Raw genomic sequence first — 27,136 nt, forward strand, 5'->3', positions numbered from 1 at the left:
TTGGTAGAGCTCCGGCTTCTACTGAAATAGTTCCAGCTGTGGCTCATCTTGTGAATCAGCTTATCTAATGGAAAAATATTTGGTAGAACGGCTATTCCTATATTTGTTTAAATGGATGAAGGAACTCAAATGTCCAATTTACCCCTAGTAATCCCACTTAGTTGTACAACTAATTTTATGTTTACCTTGAATTCATAATTTGAGTTTAATGAATAGATTAATGAGTAGAATTATATATTAACATTTTTCTCCTTTTTCCTCTTTTTTAACGCATCTTTTTTGCAATTCTTTTTCTCCGAAGTTCTGAGCCCGTTTCTTTTCCTCTCTGCCGCTAACTCCAGCCGCAACTGTACACGACGCCGCTCTTCCGTGGCTTCGCTTCGGCCTCACGCGTCGCTCTGCTCTAGTCCCATCGCTCCGTTATCCACGCGCCTGCTTCGTCCCGAGTGCAGCACTCCTTGGCCGGTCCAGGTGCCAGCGGCCATGGCCGATGCGTCCAACGCCGGGCGGCGCTCCAGCAAAGCCGAGGACGGCGGGCTGCGAGAACGGTCGGCGCTGCGGCCAAGCAGTCGCAGCTCCTTCCGCCTCGCGCTATTGGCCGGACTCCGAAGTCGATGGGTCCGCGCTGTGGTAGTTTTTGACGGAATAAATAGAAATTTCTGTTTTAAATTAATCCGAAAATAAATTATGACCATGACGGAAATTGCGTACAGAAAACGAATAGATCTAAACATGCTCATAATGTAATTTAAAATAAAATATTGCAGCAGTAAGATCAACCCTAACCAGATCATCCTAGATATGAAAGGCATAGTTAGAGACAGAAAACCGTAGGTTTCTTATCCGACCGGAATAATCAAGCAAAGAAGACGAGGCGACGATCAGCACATCCGCACGCTTGACAATGCCGAGTTGCGCCCCACTGACGAGGAGGTAGACGAGTCGTGGTGACGAGGACGTAGAGGACGGCGATGTGGAAGCGTTCGAGCAATCGCGCAGAGCGCTTCCCAAAAACCTTATTCGCCCTCTCCCAGTGTAGGATCGCGGAGGACGAGGTTCCGGAGACCTGCTCTCCCGATCGCCGGTGCACGCCGACGAACGGGATGAAGTAGCGTACACGGCGGCGCAGCAGGCAGGTTGAGGCGTCTTGTGTGTTGTAGGTTTTCTCTCTTTCTTTTCTATGCCGGCACCCGTATTTATAAGGAGAACCGCTAGGGTTTTTGGCGTCCCAAAAATCTAGTCGGTTATGAGTTCCAAAAATTACGCGCATGATATCCGTAACAGATTCAAAGTGGCAAAAGGAAGCCGCCAGGGAACAATCGGCTTTCTACAGCCGATTTCAGGACCTTTCACGCGCACGTCGCGCGCCCTTCGCCCGAGACCGGAGAGCCGATCATGGGGAACAATCGGCTCTTTCGCACGAGACCGGAGAGCCGATCATGTGGAACAATTGGCTCTTTCGCCCAAGACCGGAGAGCCGATCGGCTCTTTATAGCCGTAACAGAATACAAATCTACAAAAGAGAGACCATTTCCCGCAAGGGTTGGACCCGGATTCTGGCGGACCATTCACGCGCACGTCGACCGAAGCCCGAGCCCGAGCCCGGCCCGGTCCGCGAGGCAAGGCGAGGCGAGCGAGCGCGCGCATGTTCTTCATTCTTCCTCTCACCCACACTTGCAAGAGCATAGAGAGCATCCAACTATTTAAGATAGGTTCCGTCCACCTCCACTAGCAAGGTGGGACTAACTTGTTGCCATGCACCTATGCACTAATGGGCCTTTGAGATTTTATAGGAATTATTTGGATTTACATGGGCTAGGCAAAATATTCCAACAATCCCCCACCAGATCTTAAAGTCTCGTTATGATTTTGCCTCAACCCACTGTTGTTTGATATACCAGTGTTTCAGTGGAGACTGTTAAGTTGAACTTCCATCTAGAACAGCAAGTTACACTCATTTACAACTTGAATAATGGACTAAGCCTTGAATTGCAAGTTTTGTGCAAATGAGTTTCACTTACACTCAAACTGATACTGACCTCCAGTAGGCTACTTCGCGGTTGGAGCATATAGGTCGTACTCCCTGGTCTCTTCATGAGCTCAATAGAGATCACCCGAATCTCACAGACTACGACTGTCCAACAGTCGGGCTCATATAGGTGTATTCTTTCAAGAACGTTCTGCAGGATAACGTCTTTGCTAATTAAAGCCAACAGAATACACTAAGGCCAATGCCAACCTACCATGCAGTAATCGAGAGTATTGCATCCTTCTTGAGTGAGTATAAAAGGTTACTCTCATGCTAACCTCTAGCTTGTTCTTTCCAGATCCTAATTCACGGGATCTCCGATCATATAGGTTAGGTTACCGCTAGGGAATAGCTTATACAGGTCTCAAACCCATCTCCTTGGATGCATTATCTATCACATTACATTACAGCCCCTTGGTGAATGGATCAGCCAGATTTTTCTCAGTGTGGACATAACTCACAGTGATAACTCCGGAGTTTCTCATTTTTCTGACTGATTTTAACCATCTCTTGATATGTCTTGAAGACTTCATATTGTCCTTTGAACTGTCTACTTTGACAATCACCGTTTGATTGTCACAGTTCATCATTATTGCCGGCAATGGTTTCTCGACAATTGGTAAGTCCATCAAGAGCTCACGAAACCAATCGGCTTCCACTGTAGCTGTATCTAGTGCTGTGAGTTCTGCCTCCATAGTAGACCTCATCAGGATCGTCTGTTTGAATGATCTCCATGAAACAGCAGCACCGCCAAGAGTGAAAACGTATCCACTAGTGGCATACAACTCATCTAGATCCAATATCCAATTAGCATCATTGTATCCTTCCAGTACTGCAGGAAAACCGGAATAGTGAATCCCGTATTCCATAGTACCCACCAAGTAGTGCATTACACGCTCAATCGCACGCTAATGATCATCTCCCGGATTACTAATGAACCGGCTCAACTTGCTAACAGCAAAAGAGATGTCAGGCCTCGTTGCACTCGCAAGATACATGAGTGAACCAATCATCTGTAAATATCTCAATTGGTCTCTGCCAATTCTTTTCTTCTTTCGAAGGATCAAGCTCGGATCATTGGGAGTTCGACTAGATTTTCTATCCTTATAGCCAAACCGATTCAATATTTTCTCCACATAATGGGATTGCGAATAACATCAGCCTCACCAAGATCTTTCATATCAAAGTTTTGACACAAGAATACCTTGACCTCGTTGATTACATCAAGACTAGTGCCAAAGATCAGTATGTCATCGATATACAAACACAATATAACTCCTTGGCCCCCACCATAGCGGTAATACACACATCGATCAGCCTCATTGACACTAAATCCTGCTGATATGAGTGTCAAGTTGAATTTCTCATGCCATTGCTTAGGTGATTGCTTCAGGCCATACAAAGATTTATACAATTGCACACCTTGTCCTCATAACCCCTACAAAACCATCAGGCTGTGTCATGTAGATTTCCTCTTCCAGCTCTCCATTGAGGAAAGCTGTCTTAACATCCATCTGATGGATGAGAAGACCATGCGAGGCAGCCAGGGAGAGTAGAACACGAATAGTGGTCAATCTCGCAACAAGTGAGTAAGTATCAAAGAAATCTTTGCCTTCTTTCTGGGTGTAACCCTTAGCCACAAGATGAGCCTTGTACTTATCAATAGTACCATCAGGCTTACGCTTCTTCTTGAACACCCACTTGCAACCCACAGGTTTGCAACCATACAGTCTTTCGACCAGCTCCCAAGTTCCATTGGAGAGAATGGAGTCTATCTCGCTACAGACAGCTTCTTTCCAATCATCCGCATCAGGAGATGAGAATGCCTTAGTGATTGTTTTGGAAGAATCATCTATGAGCTAAACAGTGAAATCATCACCAAAAGACTTTGCAGTCTTTTGCCTCTTGCTCCTCCTAGGAGCGTCACTGTGAATCTCCTCATGATTTGATTCAAGTGTGTGTTCATCATGCTCAGAAAATTCAACAGATTCAGGAGTTGTATTCACTGTTTCATTTAGAGGTAATGAAGATATAACATGCGAGTCTTTCATAGGAAAGATATTCTCAAAGAAAGTGGCATCACGAGACTCAAGCAGTGAATTTACATGCATAACAGGCATCTCAGATTTAACTATTAGAAATCTATAAGCAATGCTACGATGTGCATAACCCAAAAAGATACAATCCACAGTTTTAGATCCCAACTTGCGCTTCTTGTTGATTGGCACATTCACCTTGACCAAACAACCCCATGTGCGCAAGTAAGAGAGTGAAGGTCTTCTCCCAATCCACTCTTCGTAAGGAGTCTTTTTCTAATTCTTCATGGGAACTCTATTCAGGACATGACATGCAGTCAGTACTGCCTCCCCCCACCATGCCTTAGATAATCCAGCGGTATCTAACATGGCATTAACCAAGTCAGACAACATGCGATTCTTCCTTTCGGCAATCCCGTTTGATTCGGGTGAATAGGGAGGCGTCCTCTCATGAATAATGCCGTGTTCTGCACAGAATAAGTCAAAATCATTAGAGAAATATTCACCTCCTCGATCGGACTTAAGTCGTTTGATCTTTTTCTCAAGTTGGGTTTCTACTTCAGCCTTATAGATTTTAAAGCAGTTAAGAGCCTCATCTTTCGTTTTCAACAAGTACACATAGCAAAACCAAGTAGCATCATCAATCAAGATCATGAAATATCTTTTTCCACCTTCTGTTAACACGCCATTCATCCCACAGATATCTGAATGGATGAGTTCTAGAGGTGCCAAATTTCTCTTCTCTGCCACCTTGTGAGGTTTTCGAGGTTGCTTAGATTGCACACAACTATGGCACTTAGAACCTTTAACTATGGAAAAATTCGGAATTAAACTCGTGGTGGAAAGTCGAAACATAGAGCCAAAATTCAGATGACATAAACGCGAGTGCCAAACAGATGCATCGCTCTCATTTATACCATCAGAAATTAAGTTCACGGACTTATTACAATAATCTGAAACTGAAAAACGGAACAAGCCTCCGCACTCATAGCCTTTACCGATAAATTGTCCACACTTAGACACGACAAATTTAGTGGACTCAATCACTACTTTAAAACCATCCCTACATAAAAGGGATCCACTAACTAGATTCTTGCCGATAGTAGGGACATGCTGCACGTTCTTCAGCTGCACGATCTTTCCCGAAGTAAGTTTCAGATCGACCGTGCCAACACCACGAACAGTAGCATGCGACCCATTGCCCATCATCACAGTAAAATTCCGAGCGATCTGGTAACAACAAAATAAGGTAGCATCAGAACACACATGAACATTTGCACCAGTATCAAGCCACCAACTAGTAGATTGAAATACTGAAAAAACCAAAGGTAAAGAATTATACCCACTGGTTTCCACTTCAGCCATGGTGACCGTGTTCACAGTCTTCTGCTTAGGTGAAGGCTTCCTTCCTTTGCGGTGTGAGCACTTCTTTGCCCAATGATCAGTAGATCCACACACAAAACAGCCTTGACCTTCCTTGAACTTTTTCTTCTTGAAAGTAGTGGTAGGCTGCGGCTTGGTCTTTTTTCCCTTGCTCTTGCCTTTGCCATGAGACTTTTGCACCATGTTGGCGCTAGTCTGGCCCTCAGCAGCCTTAGATCGCCCATCCTTGGCCCGAACTTTTTCCTCAACATCAAGGGATGCTATCAGATCAGACACTGATATCTCAATCCTCTTGTGTTTGATAGTAGTGGCAAAATCCCTCCATGAAGGAGGCAACTTGGCAATTATACCACCAGCCACAAACTTGTCGGGTAGGTTGATCTTGAGGTGCTCAGGCTCCTTGGCCATGCACTGTATCTCATGAGCCTGCTCGACTACAGATTTCCCATAGGTCATCTTGTAGTCATGGTACTGCTTCATGATGTACAGCTCAGCGCCAGCATATGTGAAAGGACCAACACTAGGCCTAAAGGGGGGCGAATAGGCTTTGTTCTAATTTTTCCTGAAAATCTTGGTAGAAAAACGTCAGCGGCCGGATCATTCGGCACAAGGTCGGATCTTCCGGGGGTCGGATGATCCGGCCTAAGGTCGGATCTTCCAGCCGGGAGAAAATAACCAACAACTAAATTCAAAATATACTTAACTTTTGACGATTCTCTTTGAATACAAAGTTGGTAAAAGGTATTGTAAGACTATGCAGGAATCTAATATATAAGATCTACACCTATCTAGTAGATCGGGTCGAAACAAGCTCAAGAACGATATGAACAACAATAAGTAAATGGAGACACAATATTTAATTCGAAGTTCACTCCACAAAGGAGCTACGTCTCCGTTGAGATGCTCACAAAGAGCCGGGCTGTCACTAGCCCCAAGTCTCTCACAATCAACCACAAAGAAGGATTGAGTTACTTACTATTGATCTCACAAAGAGATGGGTAATACAAACTTCCGAGAGCTCAAACCACAAAGGAATGGGAGCTTCCCGGCACCTCTAACCGTCTAGGAGCTGTGCTCCAAGAGTAACAAATGCAAATCGACGAATCAAAGGATGCTTCAAGTGCTTCTTGAGATGAACAAGTGAAAGCCCATGAAGTGCTCTCTTCCCACACCCTAAATCTCACTCTCTCTCTCTCTCTATCCCTAGGTGAATCCTTGCAAGAATCAAGCTCTTGGATGGAGAGGAGGGTTGAAATGAATGCTTTGGAGGTGTGTTAGGTTGTGGGAAGCAGCAGCAATGAATGAGGGGGGTGAGAGGGTATAAATACCCCACCCACCTCAAGTGACCATTATGTGTATTTCTGAGGGGTACCGGATCATCCGGCCTAGGGTCGGATCATCCGACCCAGCACTCACTTTAAGCACAAAAGGTTCTCCAGAATTCTAGGGCCGGATCATCCGGCCATGGGGTCGGATCATCCGACAGGCAACAGAAGGTTTCAGGCTTATAGGTCGGATCATCCGACCTAGGGCCAGATCATCCGACCCAGGGCAGAGGGGAACAGCCAGGTAGACCGGATCATCCGGCCTAGGGCAGAGGACTTTTGCTGGCAGGCCAGATCATCCGACCCAGATGAATTTGGAAGGAGGGTTTTTTTTCTTAATAAAGAATTTCATCTCAAATTGAAGCACTTTGACAACCTGGATCAATCGACAACATCCCCCTTTATAGTACGGTGGTCCTATACTCAAATTCAAAATGAAAATCTGACTTACGTCACCAGTGAACTCCACCACCATACATATTTGAATTGGGGACCTTCTTTTCATCTTCTTCTTAATTCTTTCATTTTATTCCTGCACACAACTTCATCAAAGCATCATATCCCAAATTGTGATTGTCAAGAATCACCAAAATCAATTAGGGGCCTAGATGTACTTTCAATATGTGCCACCATAGTCGGCCTCCAGGGTGTCCCACAACTTTTTAGCGTCTGTGTGATGAAGGTACACATCATGTAGACGATCTACAAGTGTACCGATCACAGCGCCCACAAAAAGTGTGTTGGCCTCGGTAAAAGCCTTCTCCTGCTCAGGGGTAAGAAGCCCCTAAGGTTTGCCTTTGGACACCCACAGCACGTTCATGGCAGAGAGCCACAGAATCACTCTCGTTTGCCATCTCTTAAAGTGCTCGCCAGAGAACTTCTCGGGCCTCAGAACATCAACAAATCTAGCCATGAAACTGAAATTCCTATTATAAGGTTTTTGGAATGATGGAATAAATAGGAGTTTCAGTTTTAAATTAATCCGAAGATAAATCATGACCATGATGAAAATTGCATACAGAAAACGAATAGATCTAAACATGCTCATAATATAATTTAAGATAAAATATTGCAGCAACAAGATGAACCCTAACCAGATCATACTAGGTATGAAAGGCATAGTTAGGGACAAAAAACCGTACGTTTCTTGTCCGGCCGGAATAACCAGGCAAAGAAGATGACGGCGATGATCAGCACCTCCGCGTGCTTGACGACGCCGAGTTGCGCCCCACTGACGAGGAGGTAGACGAGCCGCGGTGACGAGGATGTAGAGGACGGCGATGTGGAAGCGTTCGAGCAGTCGCGCAGAGCGCTTCCCAAAAACCTTATTCGCCCTCTCCCAGTGCAGGATCGCTGAGGACGAGGTTCCAGAGACCTGCTCTCCCGATCGCCGGTGCACGCCGACGAACGGGATGAAGTAGCGTACACGGTGGCGCAGCAGGCAAGATGAGGCGTGTTGTGCATCGTAGGTTTTCTCTCTTTCTTTTCTGTGCCGGCACCCAGCGTATTTATAAGGAGAACCGCTAGGGTTTTTCGCGTCCCAAAACCCTAGTCGGTTACGAGTTTCAAAAATTCCGCGCGTGATATCCGTAACAGATTCAAAGTGGCAAAAGGAAGCCGCCAGGGAACAATCGGCTTTCTACAGCCGATTTCGGGACCTTTCACGCACACGTCGCGTGCCCTTTGTCGGTGTTTAACTGGCTGCCCACCGAGGGATATGCCCAAGGTGGTAAGTTTTGGATGAGGAAACGCCGAGATCAGGAACTCGAAGGTGCAAGGAACACAAAGCTTAGACAGGTTCGGGCCGCAAGATGCGTAACACCCTACGTCCTGTATGGTGGTTTGTATTGCCTTCGGTGTAGAATGACCTAATGATCATGTTTTTAGAGGGGTCCCTGACCTCCCTTATATATCCGAGAGGCCAGGGTTACAAAGATACTAACCAATACTAGCTAAGGAATCGTACCAGAACATATCTCGTGTTGATTCCCCCTGTATCGGTTAGCCTTATCTTCTATTTAAACGGAATAAATAAGAGATAAACAAGATGAATAAGAGATAAGGCGGACTTACTCTCTTAAACCCCTTTAAACTACGTTATGTGCCCAGCCCGGTGGCCCCGGGTCTGACAAGCCCCCGAGCTCTTCGTAGCTGAGTACTGCAGGCTTATCGAGTACTTTTGAAGTAGTCTTCGACTTCTTTTGAAGCTTCGTCTTGAAATCCTTCTTCGAGTACTTGTTTGGCTGCATCGAAGCTATGAGGTGCTCATGCCCCGAATTTTGTTATGGTCCATATGGAGTATCCCCCGAGCCTTAGGTTGAATCTGAGAATCAGGCTGAGGGTCCTATTAGTCTGTGATCCTCCTTATCCTTCAAAGAAATTTGAAAAATAAGTAGTCGATGCCACGTATCCCGCAGCCCCCGAGCCTTGAATCCAAGTCCCACAAATTTGGAGATAAGGATCCAGAGATCGTGGCAGGCAGGTTAAAAAATGACAACCTGAGAAATTGCCAAAATGATGATACAAATGATGGAAACTGGATCATGAACCCGAAAAACCCCTTTTTTCGGGCTAATTGGCCCTGAAAAAATGATTAATCGAATATTTAATCCAAACAGTCCACCAAATGACCCCTCATCTTCGGAATATTCCCAAAAAACGACCCTTGAACTTCGGAGCAGTAACTTTTCCCCACCCCGCTGGTTATTTAACCCCGCGACAACAGTGGGAAGAAACTGTGCTTTCAATCTGCATTTTGCCAAGAACCACCCAAAATCCCTAATCAGGACCAAGCGCCGCCGCCATCCCCCAAAGAGATCCTCCCGCTCCAACTTCCCCGCCCCTCTCCCCGCAGCCCCCGAGCATCTCGTGGCCAGCGAATCGGAGATGGCGCCCAAGAAGTCAGAGATCGAAGGGAAGAAGAAAGAGGCGCAGCCATCGACCGCAGAGTGGACATACACTAAGTGCTCCCTCAACGATCTAAACAAACTAGTTTCCGAGGGGTTGCTGCAGGAAAAGAACCTTGTCAACTGGCGCCCCTCTTACCGTGAACCTTTCCCCATGGAAAATGTTGACGAAATCGTCACATTTCTCCATTTTGCTGAACGGGGATTGGCCCTCCCACTTGTTCCTTCTTTCGTGGCCTTCTTTATTATTACAGGCTTGAGCTACATCACCTCAACCCTAATTCCATTTGCTATATTTCCATTTTCATCCATTTCTGTGAAGCCTTTCTCGGAATCGAACCCCACTGGGATCTATTCCGCTTCCTCTTCCGCGTCAAACCCTAGCCTACCACGAAAAAACTTTCCGTAGGGGGCGCCGGCATTCAACTGCGTCAGCAGGCCGGCGAAAGATACCTTTCATACAAATTTCCCTCCAACCTCCCCGGTTGGAAGAACCATTGGTTTTACATTGAAAATCATGCCCTCCAGCTCCCTGGGAAGACGAATAAACCACCTGTAGTGAGGCCAGAGTGGAATCTTGAACTGACCAGAGGAGATCTGGATCAAGTCGAGGAGCTTTTAGAAGTCATAGAAGCGCTCAAGATGATGGGAGTGACCGGCGCGTCCGTTATGTTCTCCTTCTTCAAACACCGAGTCCAACCGATCCAACGGCGCCACAAACTTGGATTTGAGTACTCGGGCGCTGAAGATCCGTCTCGTATGTGCGCAGAGGAACTGACAGATGAAGCCGCACTCCGTCGAGTCAGACAAGTACTTCTGGATGTGGATGCAGTCCCATACGTCCCACAGCTTTACACTGCTCAGAAGCCTCCAAAACTGGTAAATGTTCGACTACCTTATAATAGGAACAAGTTCCGTTTCGCCCATGCTAACTGAACACTTTCTGCAGGGACACACGGAGTTGTACCGCAGCTACCCGCCGCAGCCAGACATCCCTCGGCCAGACCACCTTCTGCCCAGCGCTGCTGCTGAAGCCAAGAGAACTCGGTTGGCTGCGGGACAGCACCGCAGCGAGTCCACGGAGGGTGGGAGCCCCCTGGCGGGGACGGTCACCGAAAGGGAGGTAAGAGGGGACAACTCCCCCGGACCAGCCATGGAGTTAGCCGCGGCTCTCCCTCTGGTGCCCCAGGGTCGTCGGGTAGTGCGCAAACAAAAGGCGCTAGAAGTCGAATCTCTCAGGTACTGGTTTGCTGTTTTGTTGATTTGCCAAATATCCATAATGTTGTGTACTGACGGTGTCCACGTGTAGTCTTCCTGCTCTACCACCCGGGGCCGGACCCGAAGAGGTGGAAACGGGTCCGTCCACCACCGCGGCAGTAACCATTGCTGTGGCGGGGGCCGCCCAGTCGGCTGGTCAAACCCCGCCGCCAGCAACAGGAACTCCGCGATGGGCCTTACGAGTGAAAAAGGCCGCCAAAAAGAAGTCTACACTTTGAGTTTACCTCTAGTCACATAAATATCTTGCTCTTGTCGGCTTGTATAACAATGACTTCGACATCATCAGGGCTGCAAGCGTGGTGCAGCTCCAGCTGAACCCGGACACGACTACTGCAGCCCCAGAGTCATCAACCCGAACTGAGCCTTTCAGCGTGGAACCGGCCCCAGCCGCTGCAGCCGCCGAGCCGTCGGCGCCTGGAGAACCAGCACCCGCGGAGCTGGCCCCTGAGGCAGATGCAACGCTCCCCGACTTACCGCCTCCCGAGCTTCGACAAGACGAAGCCGAAGCTGGTGGCGGAGAACAAGTCGAAGCCCCTGATGCCGCTCCTACTGATGGCACAGGTAAGCGTGTATCTGCCCGACGCTAGCTACCGGGATCTGGGCACAATATATTGACAACATTTGTACTTGCAGGTGTCCGGCGACCACCGCCCGAAGACATCGCAGGGTCCTCGAGGGATACCCGTGAAATACTAAAGGCCGGGCCGGGGTACAAGAACGTCATCAACACCGACCTAGTGGACGACCCCCTGCTGACACCGAAAATTTAAAGACCTTCAAGAGCACCTTCAAGGAGTTATACGATTTTTCCATGGTAAGGCTTGAGTAAAGTTCCGGTTGTGCATAGTGATGAGCCGTTTTGACCCAATCACCGCCTTTTGCGCAGCATGTAATCACTAAATCCCAGAAAAAATCGGAGAAGCTCGGCGCGGTTGTGAGTGGTGCGCAGGAGTTAGCTGCCCTGGACAAGCGCATTTCCGATGAAAAGACGAAAAATTGCTATCTGCAGTGAGAGCTTGATATACTGAAGCAAGAAAGAACTCGAGAGACTTGGCTACTCAAGAATGACCTAAAAAACCTCGAGAAGGCCAACTCCGAGCTCCAAAAACAGCTCAAGGAGCAACAAGCACAGTACCAGGAGCAGCTCAAGGAAGAGAAGAAAGCGCACCAAGGTAGGCCCTCGCTTCCCTCGAGTACTTTTCCTTAGTAATGTCCCTTGGTTGCTGAAATATCTTCGCCGCAGAGCCTAGGAAAATAATAAAATACAAAGAGGAGCTGCTTACTGACGTGAAGAATATGCTGTATCGCCGTACAGATGATGTCAAAAGGCTGCAGAAGGTGATCGGCGATACAGAACGACAGTTCATCGACTGCCTTAACAAATCAAAATGCTGGGCGAGAAGGACGAGCAGCAGCGGAAAGAGCTGGAGGACCTCAGGGGGGCCGCCCAGGAGCTGGTGGACATGGTGAATCCCCCAGAAGAAAGCGAAGCGAGCCCGCGGCCCCTGCTGGAGCGACTCCGCGAAGCCCCAAAGAAAGTGCTCAAATTCCTATCTGAGGCTCCGGTCGCGTGCGTTAGCAACGCCCTCGCATATGTAAAATCCTTCTTGCCAAACGCGCAGCTAGACATATTTGCGTAGGGAATGGCAGCGGACTGCACGGATGAACGATTCGACGAGTACCTGCGAGAGGCCCAACCTGTAGCAGAACAAATTGTACACAGTGTACTGCAGGATTAGGGCGCGAGAGATAGGTAATCATTCCCTTATGTAAATACTGCGTTTGTTATCTCTACTTGTTTGCATGCCTTAGCTGAATTGGGATCCAGGCTTACTTCCCTGGGTGCAACGACCCGAAGGGTAGCCGATATTCATCTAACAGATTAGCCACAACTCGATCGAGCAGGCCTAAACTTGTTAGGAAAGAACGCGAGCATCGTCGCGGGATTGCCGTGCGTAGGGCAGAAAAGCAAGACTACCCCGAGTGCGACGACTCTGAGTGTAGTCAAAAATTGCTCCTGCTTTGAGCGCGCTCCCCAAGCTAGGTAGGACCCGGACGGACGGATCGAGCTTGTTAGGAGTAGGTGCGGGTGTTGCCGCGGGTCTGCCGTGCTTTGGCAGAAAAACAAGACTACCCCGAGTGCGACGGCTCTAAGTGTAGTCGAAAATCGCTCCTGCTGTGAGCGTGCTCCATAAGCTAGGTAGGACCCGGACGGACGGGTCGAGCTTGTTAGGAGCAGGTGCGGGCGTTGCCGCGGGTCTGCCATGCTTTTGGCAGAAATGAGACAGTTCTGAGTGTAACCACTCAGGATGTAGTCGAGGTAGCTCTTCGTGCGAGCCTTTCCAACGTACTGGGTGTAAGCCAGTCGAACGGATCGATTTTGTTGGAGTAAATGCGATGGCAAGCGACCATCCAAGGTCACGGCGGTAACCGAGTCGCGGAGAGTAAGAGCGGAGCCGAGGGTTCCGTCAAGGCATGGAGCCGAGGGAATATTAACGTGGCCGTAGCCTCCGTAACATTTACGGCGAGAAGTCGATTATATAAGCACTGCTCATGACAGCAGCCTCTTTGTGTTCGTAAAGGGATGTACAACCTGAATCCCGTGGCACATAGCCTCCAAATTGATTCGAGGGAAAGAAATGTTCCAAGCCCCCGGGGATTCAACTATCACCGGGCATCGTCTTAAGGGTAGAACTTGCGCAGGTTCTGGATGTTCCAGGAGTTCGGGACATCCTGACCCTCGGGAGACTGTAGTCGATATGATCCTGGCCTTGTAACCTGCTTGACAACGAACGGGCCCTCCCACCTTGAGTTGAGCTTGTGTATGCCGGATTCGTCCTGGATGCAACGTAAGACCAAATCACCAATGCTGAGTGACCGCTCCCTCATGTTACGATCGTGATACCGCCGGATCCCCTGCAGGTATCGGACTGACTGAACAAGAGCAGTGCAGCGAGCTTCTTCAATGGAGTCGAGCTCTAACTGCCTCGCCTTCGTTGTACATTTCGACCCTTGGAGACTTCCACATGATATCGGCCGGTAAAATAGCTTCCGATCCATATACAAGGAAGAAAGGCGTTTGTCCTGTGGCTTTGGACGGCTGAGTCCGGAGCCCTCAGACGACATGTGGCAACTCATGCACCCATTTGCCTTCCTTTTTGCTGTTTTCATCATAAAGACCCTTCTTGAGGCCGTCAATTATCAAGCCGTTCGCCCTTTCGACTTGTCCATTGGCCCTTGGGTGCGCGACCGACACATATTTAACTTCGATGCAAGCGTTCTCGCAGAACTCCCAGAACTGGTTTGGCCATGAAATTTGATCCCAAGTCCGTGATGATGGTGTTGGGGAAGCCGAAACGGTGCAAAATATCCGAGATGAAGTCGACAACTCGATCTGGTGTGAGCTTGGCTATCGGCTTGTACTCAATCCACTTGGTAAACTTGTCGATAGCCACCAGAACATGGGTGAAACCGCCTGGCGCCGTCGTGAAGGGCCCAATCATGTCGAGGCTCCAACAAGCAAAAGGCCATGATGGTGGTACGGTGATGAGGCTGTGGGCCGGAACGTGAGTCTGTTTGCCGAAGAATTGACAATTTTGGCACCTGCGCACGAGATCCTCCGCGTCGGTCACTGCAGTGGGCCACCAGAAACCGGTCCTGTATGCTTTCCCCACCAGCGTTCTTGAAGCCGCATGGTTTCCGCAGACGCCCTTCTGGATCTCCCGCAGTATGTCGTAGCCATCTTCTTTTGCGATGCACTTCATGAGAACTCCTGACTGAGCGCCGCGCCGGTAGAGCTTGCCGTCGACCAGGACGAAACCCTTGCTTCTGCGCAGGACACGAGCCGCCTCCGCGCTCCTGGCGTCAATTCCCGCTGGTAGCTTTTGATCTCGGATGAAGTCAATAAAAGCCTCTCGCCAATCCTCCCCCAGCACCATAACCTCTCGATCGGGCGGTTGGGAACCTGCGTCGATGGTTACTGCGGAGAAGGCTTGATGGATGGCTGCTTGAGCTCCTGGACAAAAACTCCCGGCGGGACCTGAGCACGTGTTGACCTCAGTTTGGATAGGATATCCGCACCAACATTGTGCTCCCCTAACACATGGTGAACCTCCAAGCCGGAAAATTTGCTTTCCAACTTGCGCACTTCCTGTACATAGGCACCCATCGCCTCCTTGTTCCAGTCCCACTCTTTATTGACTTGTTGTACGACAAGAAGAGAATCGCCATAAACAAGTAGGCGCTTGATCCCTAGTGATATCGCCAAACGAAGCCCGTGAAGCAGGGCTTCATACTCGGCTTCATTATTGGATACCGCCCACAGGATCTGAAGGACGTACTTCAACTGTTCACCTCGTGGAGAAATAAGCAGAACACCAGCGTCGCCGCCGTCGAGCTTGAGGGACCCATCAAAGTACATGGTCCAGTGTTCTGGCCTGTCGACTGGAGTTGGGACTTGATTCTCCTTCCATTCAGCCATAAAATCGACTAGAGCCTGTGACTTGATTGCAGTGCGTGGCTTGAAGTCGACTGACAAAGCCCCCAGTTCTACTGCCCACTTGGATATGCGCCCCGTGGCATCTTGATTATGGAGAATATCCGCCCACAGGAAATCCGTGATCACAGTGATCTTGTACTCATCGGAGTAATGGCGTAGCTTTCTTGATGTGATTAAGATTGCATATAAAAGCTTTTGAACAGCTGGGTACCGTACCTTTAATTCGGAGAGGACCTCGCTGACAAAGTAGACAGGCCTCTGCACGCCGAACGCGTGGCCTTCCTCGCCTCGCTCGACTACAATAGCAATGCTGACAACATGAGTTGTTGCCGCGATGTAAAGTAGTAGATCCTCCCCTGGCAACGGTGCTGTAAGGATCGGAGGTGACTGAAGATGATGTTTCAGATCCTGCAGGGCCCGCTCGGCCTCCTCCGACCATTGGAACTTATCTTGGTGTTTCAGGAGCTTGAGGAAAGGCAGTCCTCTCTCCCCGAGTCGGGAGATGAACCTGTTCAGGGCCGCCATACAACCTGTTAACTTCTGCACATCCTTGATTGTGGCCGGAGCCTCCATATCAGTGATGGCCGTGATCTTTACAGGGTTGGCTTCGATGCCCCGGTTGCTAACGATGAACCCGAGCAATTTCCCTGAAGGTACTCAAAAACGCACTTGGTAGGATTGAGTTTCCACCGAAATCTGCGCAAACTGCTAAATGTTTCCTCCAAGTATGCAATCAAGTCGCTGGACTCCCTGGTTTTGATGACCACGTCATCCACATAAGCTTCAACATTCCGATGCAGCTGATCTGCGAAGCACATCTGGATCGCACGCTGATAGGTCGCTCCTGCATTCTTCAACCCGAAGGACATGGTTTTGTAGGCATAAGTCCCATACGGGGTGATGAATGCAGTCTTGATTTGGTCCTCCTCCCTGAGCACGATCTGATGATAACCTGAGTAACAATCAAGAAAGCAAAGAAGGACACAACCGGCCGTCGAGTCGACCACTTGGTCAATGCGCGGCAGCCCAAAATGGTTCTTTGGGCAGTGCTTGTTGAGATCATTGTAGTCGACACACATTCTCCATTCATTGTTCTTTTTCTTTACAAGAACGGGATTCGCTAGCCACTCTGGATGGATTACTTCTTTAATGAATCCAGCCGCGAGAAGTTTAGCGATCTCCCGTTTAATGGCCTCACGTTTGTCGTGGGCAAACCTTCGCAGGCGTTGCTTTTTTAGGCGTAGCCTTTGGGTGTACATTCAAAGCATGCTCGATCAACTCCCTGGTCACCCCTGGCATATCCGCTGGTTTCCACGCTAATATGTCTCGGTTAGCCCGAAGGAAGCTGACGAGTGCGAGTTCCTATTTGTCACCTAAGCCCGCGCCGATGATAGCGGTCTTAGATGAATCTCCCTCTTGAAGCTGGATCATCTTGAGGGCCACGTCATCAGTCGACAGGATGCTCGACTTGCTGGCCTTCTTAGAGGGAATCTCCAGCCCGGACTGGGAGAGCTGCTGCGCGGCCACGAGTACTTCTCCCGAAGCATCTGGCACGCGAGTGGTCGAAGCATACTGGATCGCCTCCTGATTGCAGTCGTACGACTTCTTCAAGTCACCACGGAGGGTGAGTACTCCGCTGAGTCCTGGCATCTTAAGAAATAGATAGACGTAATGCGGCACTGCCATGAACTTGGCGAGTGCCGGACGACCCAATATTGCATGGTAAGAAGATTCGAAGTTAGCCACTTCGAATTTGATGAATTCAGTACGATAGTTCTCCCACGTGCCGAAGGTGACTGGGAGGACCACCGTACCAAGCGGGTGTGCCGCGTTACCTGGGACGATGCCATAAAAGGGGGACTTGCTGGGAACCAGCATGTCCTTGAAATTCAGGCCCATTTTCTTCAGAGTGCTGACGAAGATGAGATTGAGCCCGCTCCCGCCACCGATGAGGACCTTGGTGAGCCTGACCTCCGCCACCACAGGATCCAGGACCAAGCGAAACTTACCGGGCTCCGAAAAGCTCGTCCATTGGTCATCACAAGAGAACGAGATGGGGACCTCCGACCAACGGAGTGGTCGTGGTACCGCCGGCTCGACGGACAAAATCTCCCGGAGAAGCAGCTTCTGGTCCCGCCTGGAACCGAAATCCTCATCTCCCCCGAAAATGACGTTGACGACCTTCGAGGCGTCTTGAAACTTCGGGTTGCGCCCGTGGTCCTCTTGATCATCGTCCTCGGGTTCTTTGTCCACCGGCTTCTTGTTCTTCTTTCCACCACCAGAGTTGCTGAACGTCCTCCGAAGGTGGTAGCAGTCAATGGCGGCATGATTGGCACCTGGGTGCCACGGGCACTTCTTCTGCAGGAGCTTCTCAAACTCCTCCTGCGTCGTCGACTTCTTGCCCCGCGAAGGATGATCGATAGCCGCGATGATATCATCTGGCTTTCGTTACCGGGGTGGACCTGAAAAGTCCCGCTGGCCTTTGTCGCTGCGGTTGTCATTTGGGCGCCTCAGATTGCTATCTTAACGCCGCGGGAACCGCTCCCGCATCTTCTCCTCCTGTTCGGACCAATAGGGCATCATATCACGAAGGCCCGCAACAGTCTTTGGCCTGTTCCGCCCGAAATCCCTGTAGATGCCCGGGTCGGTGATGCCGTTGTAGAAACAATCGATGATGTCGTCCTCCGAGATGTTCGCGATGGTGGCGCGGACGTCGAAGAAGCGACGTGTGTAGGATCGCAGAAGCTCATTACGTTCTTGCTTACACTGAGCAAGATCATGATGAGTACCTGCACGAGCAATCGCTCCCTGGAAGTTGTCGATGAAGACCTTCTTGAGGCGCTCCCAGGAGTCGATTGAGTTGTTGCTGAGGCTCCCAACCAAGTGAGCGGCGCAGGGTCCAAAGCCATCGGTAAGTAGACAACTTTGGTAATATTCGAACCCCCTGCGACCTCAATGGCCGTGGAGTAGCAACGGAGCCACTGCTGAGGGGCTTGCTTGCCGTCGTACTTGGTGATGCCGATCGGTTTGAAGCCCTCTGGATACTTGTAGCTGCCGAAACGAGCAGAAAAAGCAGGGAATCGGTCGCTACAGTCAGTACCTTCTGTTTCGACTTCTTCGCGAACCTTGCGCCTGGAGGAGATCACGGTCCGCGTGTCGCGACCTTCATTGATGTGCTGGCGCAGGTCATCTGGAAGAAGTCGATGATTGGCCTGTCGCGGATGACCCCCTTGCGGTGGCTGCTGCCTCCTGCCAGCGGCCTGGCTCCCGCGAGCGTTGTCGTTGCTGAGCTGGTGTCGAGGACGGCCGCCAGCCGTTCGGCTGTGAGCCTGACTTCGACTCTCACCCACGCCCTCCTCCCTGATGGTGGACGCCAGGTTGTGCTGATCCAGCTGGATCCAAGCCCTCTGCGCATAAAGGAGTGCTTGACGCACTTCCGGATCATGGCTGCGCTCGAGGATGGCCGTTACCCTGGCGATGTTGGCCACCGGAGTCCTAAAACCTCGTTCGCTTACAGCAGCGAACTCAGGGTCAAGCTCGCAATGCATAGATCGCCTACGCTCGTTGGCCCTCCTCCGCCGGATTGTACGGGCCCTGTTCCTGGCCCTCCGCGCCTCACGATCAGCGTCGTTCTCGTCACTGGCGTTGGCCGTGATCTCATCTTCAGAGACCGCTTCAAAGTTGACGATGGGAAGATCCCCATCATCCTCGCCTTCTTCGGCCATCAGCACCTAGCGGGAGGAAAGCTCATGAGAGCTTTCGTCGACTACTTCAGTCGACCCCTCCGCCGCGGTAGCCAATGGCCCGCCCTCTTGAAAGGGCAAGGGCTCGAGGTGGGCCACAAGTCGACCCTCTGCCTCGAGTAGATCGGAAAGCATCATGCCCCCCCAATGCACAATGCGCCCCTCCGGCACGGAGGTGATCATCAGATCACCGGTACCAGATCAACCCGAAGCCCCCCGACACGCGATGGCTTCAGACTTTCCGTCCTAGAGCATAAAATCCAGGTCCTTCTCTAACATGGAGAGGGACCCAGAGACGGCCTCCTGAAGATCAGTGGCTGGTTTGCATGAGCCAAGCTGGCTGTGGCAGAACCAACGTGAATTATACCGGCTCAAGTACGCGAGTCTACTCCCGAGGGCTCCAACGTGCTTCAAACAGTATAATCCCTTGGCATGTCGGGTAACGTCCCGATAAACCACCGATACACAGGATCAAATAAGGTTACCTCACCCGAAGGTGAGTCCAGAGATACAATCACCATCACAATTTATATAACAGGAAATTACATTACAAGAGTTTTCCAAAAGTAATGTGAAGTTTCAAACTTAGAGAAAACACTACAAACTATTAAAGCTATGATTTTTGGCAGCGGAAAACATACGCGATGATTACAACACGTCGTCAAGACGGATGTCATGCTAAGCTCTGACACGACATCACTCGAGATCACCAATGTTGGTCGGGGACGGATCCCATTCCACGGACCAATCTTCTGGAAGAGCACAGGGCCATGATAGGGAAAGGGTAGGGTCTTCAAAGGCTTTACCTGAAAAATATAAAACTAGCAAGGCTGAGTATACTAATACTCAGCAAGGCTTACCCGGGATTGGGTATACTTTAGCCCATAATTAGACTTATGAAGGCTTATAATAGTTCTGGGTTTAGTTTCAGCTGAAAAGCAACTAAGAGTAGATCCTTATTTTCAACTTTTAGCTTTCAAGTTCTATGTGAATATCCATTCTAGATAAGCACTTATAACTAAGCAAGCAAGGTAGAGCTCTTTATCTCAACCATTAGTATTACTTATCATATAATTGCTCTTGTTACTCTGTGTGATAAAGGGATTAAGTAGTCTCAAACATCGTGAGAGGCGGACGATTCTGAATCGAATTTAACCTTGCAAGGTAAACCTAACTCACACGCTTGGAACACCAAAGGGTCGTTCCGAAGCAACCGTTTGCCTTTCATTCTGACTCGTGGATCAGAGCCACCACAAGCGACTGTAGGACCATACGCACTTCCAAAGTGCAGGACGTACGTCTGTAGCGCGACTACAAAACCCGTACTCCTGGTTGCCCTTGCAACACGTATTCCCACACGTCGAACATAAGTAACCAGGAGAAGCAAGACGAGTGGTGGGAGGTATGTCCACTCCTCGGGCCGATTGGCTACTAGGCTTACCACTTACCATATTTCGCGGCATGTGGCTAGTACTTTCAAACGCTTAACCACCGCTAACACACACTGCGGCCTTATCCAATTCAACAACACAGACGGGGTATCATCTCAACCATGATACCTCACAAAACTCCCGTCCGGCATCCTTATAGTGATAACAGGAATGTAAACATTACAACTCCTATATCGCACGAGTGACAGGAAATCACCCGACTTCTACCGGTCCTATCTAGCATAGCAGCTAGTCGGACTCAAGTACTAGTATTCATCACATTGGTTCCTAGGAGAATGCAACTAGGGTTTTCAAGCAATTCCTAAGAACTTTAATGCATAGAATACGTAAATAGATATAGATTGCAGTGTAATTAAAATAGTAGGTTATGTCCGGGGCTTGCCTTTACTGGTGAGTCTGAAGTCAGTAAAGTTAAGATCTTCCGAACTTTGGTTCGGGGCTTTTGATAAATCCTTGGTGGCGTTCACTTGGTCCTCAGGAACATTCTCCGCAGGCTCCTGGGAGATCTTGTAGGTACTTTTGCAGAAATAGTCGTATCTACATGTAATGCAACATTACATTCAAGTGTGCACACAAAACTATGTTACTTTACAACAAAGTTGCAATTCAACACTCATTTAACATATTATTTACATAACAACCAAAAAGATCTAAACTAAACTTAGATACAGCTTTAGGTGGATAGCTAATTAGAATTGGCTATTCATGGAAGATTACAACAGAGCCGATTGTGCTATCATATTGATTTAGGGTTGTGTACTTTGGCCGGTGTAGCCGATTGAGAGGTGCGTCGGTTTTCTAATTGGTCGATGAAAGCTTCGATCATTCTAACAGAGGGGGGATTCCTAAAGCAGCTGTGTCTTAACTAATCTATGTGGGTATCGGCATACCTAGCCGATCACGTGCATATTGGCATAGCCAACCTATGCTTTAACAAAACTAGTTGATTGTGTGAACGTTGGCTGAGCCGATTTGTGTACGTGTTCTAGTCGATCTGTGAATCGGCATGCTAGTCGACTGGTGCGAGTAACTAGTCGATGGTATATTGGTAGACTAGTCAAACTATGCATCCGTATGGTCTGTGTCTTGGCGTACTCCACCGACTGGTGGGTCAGCTGTGTAGCCGGTCTTCAGCCTTAATGTTTTCCTACATCTATTAGGGCATACCAGCCGTGTAGCTGATTGTTCTACTTTGCACTGGCTGTGCCTAAATGAGATGTGCTTAAGTGTTATCCTAGGTAACTAGGTGTGGTTGCATCGGCTTGATTACGTCAGTACAACAATTGAGTGACGTACAGCCGATGGGGTTATTTCAGTTAGACTTGTTACAAAAACTAGACGGAACAGAACACTACACTTAGTCTAGGCTGATGGAACCACAAGTGCGGAACTAGACTGAAGAGGATGTGGTTGATAGGTTTGTGCCGATAGATGTGCAGCTAAAGAAGGCATGAGCACTTGTGTGAAAAAGATTACTAAATATCACACAGATCTATCACATCAATATGGCATACAAGTTGTAATGCATACTTTTTAGGTAAATTGGTTTAACACCACTAAATTATAAGCTAATACTATCCGACTTATCAACAATGCAAAATAAACCACATTCTATTTACCAATCATATCATTCATTCTTTTACTAGGCAATCATTTATCGAGTATTAAGTAAACTTCCTAGTTACATTAGGTAACATGGTCGTCTACGTCAAACATTTAAATTAACTACATTAAGTAGCATGTTTGGTTATCTTACTTAGTCACATTAATTACATTCGATAACTTTATTTATTTGACTTGCTAATTATCTTTAATAACTCTAGGTTATCATTAATTATGGATCTACTTTGATTAATTAGGAATATAGTATTATTACATCAAGTTCTATTTATTTTAGTTGTCCTACACTTGATCATGAGTTGGGAATTTGTGAACATATTACACTACTCAGGAATAACACTTCAAAATATTCTCATAATTTTTCATGAACTAGAGCTATTGTTCATGAATTTTCTTTGAAATTAAGCATAACTTCATAATTTAGTGTATAGCCTAATATTAAGCCTAATATTTTTACTATGGGTGACGCACGCGAAAGAAAGTTAGGGTATAAATTTCAGATATAATTATTAATAGAAATGTCCTTAATAAAATCTAAACATTGCATCACATCCAACCTAAGTTCCAAAAATTAGCCACAACACATGCACATAACACGAGATACAATTAAAACACTCAATTCCTAGTATTTAACTTACATCAAAAACTACACACATACAGCTTAAACTTTCTATATAAAAGTAGTCGAGGATAACTTAAAGATTCAAACAAAACTAGTTTGGTATTTTTATAATTTTTCTACAATTTCCTACGAATTTCATAAGTTAGCTGCTTTGCATACATGAAATAATAAAAGAGTTTCGCAGAGAGACCCTCAGTTTCTCACCGGCGGTGATGGCGAGTTCCATCTGCTGCAGCTCGTTGTAGTCGTGTTTGGTTGCATCGAGGCTCCTCCGAGCTCGTCACGCCTGACTGCCGAATTCGCTCCACAACTTCTCCTTCCGACTTGCCGCGCTATAAGCGCTTCTCTGCCTCCGCGAGGACCGAGGGAGCTCGCCGTGCGTGGCTCCTCCGAACTCGCTGCATCCGGTCGCCACCTCCGCTTCGCCGCCTTTCTTTTCGGCTCGCCGCTCCTCGTGCATCTCACGAGCGAACGAGTTCGCGTCCACTCTTCTCGGCCACCGCCCGTCCTCTGCATCTGGCGTGTGCCGCTTGCCTCTTGTCATTTTGACATTCAATATTCCGATGAATTGGATCATGCCCATTTCACTCTTGGAACCTGAAAAGCACCGCCTGAAACAGCCGATAATATGAAAGGCTCCATTTGGTCCAATCTGGCTCAACCTCTTGGGCTTTTCTTTTTTTTTTAAGCAGGGCTCCAAAATAGATGTCGGCTCATAGTTCATCTTGGGCTCTAATAGATACTGGCATGGTTAAGTTGCCGAAGGGAGGAAGTTGCTCCAGCATGCAAAACAATTACCAGACCTGTACTCCTGGTGGAGGGGATGCTGGGATCGCTCCAGTGCTGCTGCTTCATCCGGAATCCTTTAACGAGTACCAGCACGCCTGCACATGGACAGCCCGTCAGCAGCGGTGGCAGCAGTTTTCCACCTTGACCTGATGCCGCTAGGGAGACCCAGGGAGGATCTCCACACCGTCGCGGGTGACCAGCACGGTGTGCTCGAACTGCGCGCTGAGGCTGCCGTCCGCCGCCACCGATTCCCGCTCCGGCCTGCCGTCGCTAGCTTCCGCGCGCTCCAGTACCTGCGCGCCGGCTTCCACGCGCGCTCGCCCGGCCCGCTCCACTTGCTCCCGAGCCGCGCGCCGCTTGCGCCCGCTGCCGCCTGGGCCGGCCAGCTGCGCGTCCGCCTGCCGCCGCTCGGGTCCACCAGCGCTGCGCCGCCCTCGCACCGAGCCGCTCGCTCCTGGGCCCGCCAGCCGCACACCTGCGCGCGCTCGCGCCCGCCCGGACGCCTGGCGCTGCTGGGCCCGCCGCTCGCCTGCTCCCTTGCCAGCGCCCCGCCTGTACTGCGCTCCAACTCCCTGCGCCCGCACTGCTTGCTCGGAGGAAAAACAGCAGCCCGTGAACCAAGGGAAAAACAGCAGGGAGAGAGAGGGAGGAAAAGAGGAATTTTGCTAGAGCTGCCGCCGGTGGAAGAAGGATAAGACAGAGAGGCCAGGGGAGAAAAGAAATAGAGGAGAAAGATGAACAGATTTCCCCAAGGACCTATGCGTAAATACAGAAAACTGTAAGGTCCTGTCTGTAAAACAAAATTTCCTGTTGATTTAAAACCCAAATGAAGAAATGCCCAAAACGAAAGTTGGAGAGTTTTTCAAACTCTACAACATTGCTTTAGGGCTTAAGTTCAAAAACTCAAAATTTATATTTTTACATGTGAAGTTTTGAACAAAAGTCGGATTTGAATTGCTTTTGTCCTAAAGAGCGTAATTTTATAAAATTCAGGACCTAAGTGCAAGCATTTATGACACGTCATAATGACGGGATAGACTCGTCATAATGGTTGGATAGACATGTCATGATGACTTGCACTTTTTACACTTTAGCCCTACGTAAATTTGAAAGTTACTTTTGTAAATCAAATACTTGCGTAAAAGGACTTGTACTTTTATAAAATTACATAAATACCCTTATTTTTACCACTTTACCCAAAAAATTTTACACACTTCAACACACACATTTCAAATACAACTTTCAAATAAACATACATTTTTACAAGGAATAATATAAGAAAAACATGTTTACCAAAACCACGTTTCACTTATTTCGAAATTACCCCAATCCAAATACATTTTACGAAAACAACCCTAGATTTTTCTGTAATTACAAAAATACCCTTTTTTTACTTGCACTTTAAATTTTCAAAAGCTTCACATAAACACACATAAGCTTTATACAAACAACACATATTTCACACTAACAAAATATTTGCCTAGCATTGCAAATACATGAACCGTCACAGGATCGGCTATGCAGATCCCTAAATTGGAACAAGTCCAAACCAGGGTAAGTTGCCGCAACACTAGAAGAAGTCGAGCCTGGAGCCGATTCCATCTCGATCTGTGTTGCGGAAGCATGAAGCGGCAAGTTGTCGAGCTCATCGACGAACTTGACGAGGTCGCTGCGAGGATTCGCAGTGAAGGTCTTCGGCCTCATGTCGACGAGGAATCGCCGAAAATTGCCCACACCATCTGCGATGTAGATCCACGAGCTAAAAACGAATTTCGTTCCCTGGGAGGGAGCTGACCTGATGAATTTGAAAGATGCCATCGAGCTCGCCGGTGGATCTTCGACGTGCTCCCCTACCTGGCGCGCCAGCTGTCGGTGTTTAACCGGCTGCCCACCGAGGGATATGCCCAAGGTGGTAAGTTTTGGGTGAGGAGACGCCGAGATCAGGAACTCGAAGGTGCAAGAAACACAAAGCTTAGACAGGTTCGGGCCGCAAGATGCGTAACACCCTACGTCCTATATGGTGGTTTGTATTGCCTTCGGTGTAGAATGACCAAATGATCATATTTTTAGAGGGGTCCCTGACCTCTCTTATATATCCAAGAGGCCAGGGTTACAAAGATACTAACCAATACTAGCTAAGGAATCGTACCAGAACATATCTCGTGTTGATTCCCCCTGTATCGGTTAGCCTTATCTCCTATTTAAACGGAATAAATAAGAGATAAACAAGATGAATAAGAGATAAGACGGACTTAATCTCTTAAACCCCTTTAAACTACGTTACGTGCCCAGCCCGGTGGCCCCGGGTCTGACACCCTTCGCCCGAGACCGGAGAGCCGATCATGGGGAACAATCGGCTCTTTACAGCCGTAACAGAATACAAATCTGCAAAAGAAAGCCCATTTCCCGCAAGGGTTGGATCCGGATTTTGGCAAACCATTCACGCGCACGTCGTCCGAAGCCCGAGCCCGGCCCGGCGAGCGAGCGCGTGTTCTTCCTTCTTCCTCTCACCCACACTTGAAAGAGCATGGAGAGCATCCAACTATTTAAGTTAGGTTCCCTCCACCTCCGCTAGCAAGGTGGGACTAATTTTTTGCCATGCACCTATGCACTAATAGGTTTTTAAGATTTTATATAAATTATTTGGATTTACATGGGCTAGGCCCAAATATTCCAACAATTTTTTGGTAAACAAAGCAAACTTGAGGGATAAATCTGTATTGTCAGACATGGGGCGGGGGAGAAGCCGCGGGAGCCGGTTTTTCCAGCTCCGGCGTCTCAGTTCATTCAAGCAGAAGCCAGTGCCGCGATGGGTTCCGCGAGTGCTTCGGCGGAGAAGCAGTTTTGTTTCCAACGTTTGGTAGAGCTCCTGCAGAAGCCAGTGCCGAAGCTGTTGGAGGAGCTGCCCTACCAAAGGGGCCCTATGTGAACCGAGTTTCATCATTTCTTCTGTCCTTTTCATAACTCCAAATCTCCCATGCCATGTCACCGAGAATGGCCTAGCTAGTTAGCCACGCAACTTCACGGGATCCTGAGTAAGTTTACACTCGAGAGACCTCCTCTCGGTGTGGCTGCGGCCTGCGGCTTCTAAAGTTTTCAGTACAATGTAGAAGCAAATTCGGTTGATTTCATGCACATGTTTGCTGCGTAGCGTTTGGACCTTTAATATTCGTTCCTTACAATAAGATGTTGACTAGGGAAGCCGAAGAATGGTATGGTACCTGCAATTTACAGTGCCGACAGCACTTGAATGAACTAAAGTTACACTGCATCGCGTTAGAGATTTTTCTACGCGTCTACGTGTTAGCGCTGCCCACGCCATTCCTTTTCAGTATCACCTACAACCTACACACAAACACAACAGCGATTAGCGAAGAAAGTGTCGGCAAGTTTCTACGATAATAGATAACAATTTATTCAGCCACTGGTCACTGTGAATGCGCTCAAGCTTTGTCT

The 27,136-nt window shown here is 48.5% G+C and overlaps 2 protein-coding genes across 5 annotated transcripts; both read right to left on the minus strand.

The window, feature by feature from the left end:
- Positions 1–198: 198 nt before the first annotated feature.
- LOC112885921 lies at positions 199–19,855 on the minus strand. Of its 3 annotated transcripts, none has more exons than XM_025951624.1 (2): positions 7,916–8,571; positions 199–625 (listed from the first exon to the last, which is right to left on the minus strand). In XM_025951624.1, the coding sequence occupies exons 1-2, from the start codon at positions 8,235–8,237 to the stop codon at positions 387–389; spliced, it is 561 nt and encodes a 186-aa protein (XP_025807409.1). In that variant the 5' UTR covers positions 8,238–8,571; the 3' UTR covers positions 199–386. The 3 variants fall into 3 exon arrangements, 1 of the variants encoding a protein (XP_025807409.1); XR_003227305.1 differs by lacking the exons at positions 199–625; positions 7,916–8,571 and adding exons at positions 4,009–4,532; positions 19,840–19,855; XR_003227303.1 differs by lacking the exon at positions 199–625 and adding an exon at positions 4,009–4,532.
- LOC112885932 lies at positions 4,931–23,156 on the minus strand. 2 transcript variants are annotated; one of them, XM_025951642.1, is made up of 4 exons: positions 23,096–23,156; positions 21,032–21,186; positions 5,408–6,010; positions 4,931–5,295 (listed from the first exon to the last, which is right to left on the minus strand). In XM_025951642.1, the coding sequence occupies exons 3-4, from the start codon at positions 5,926–5,928 to the stop codon at positions 5,274–5,276; spliced, it is 543 nt and encodes a 180-aa protein (XP_025807427.1). In that variant the 5' UTR covers positions 5,929–6,010; positions 21,032–21,186; positions 23,096–23,156; the 3' UTR covers positions 4,931–5,273. The 2 variants fall into 2 exon arrangements, with proteins under 2 accessions (XP_025807427.1, XP_025807436.1); XM_025951651.1 differs by lacking the exons at positions 21,032–21,186; positions 23,096–23,156 and having other exon boundaries at positions 5,408–6,457.
- Between the last annotated feature and the right edge of the window lie 3,980 nt (positions 23,157–27,136).

The sequence above is a fragment of the Panicum hallii genome, chromosome 1 (genome assembly GCF_002211085.1).
Source record: "Panicum hallii strain FIL2 chromosome 1, PHallii_v3.1, whole genome shotgun sequence".
NCBI classification, from domain to species: Eukaryota; Viridiplantae; Streptophyta; class Magnoliopsida; order Poales; family Poaceae; genus Panicum; species Panicum hallii.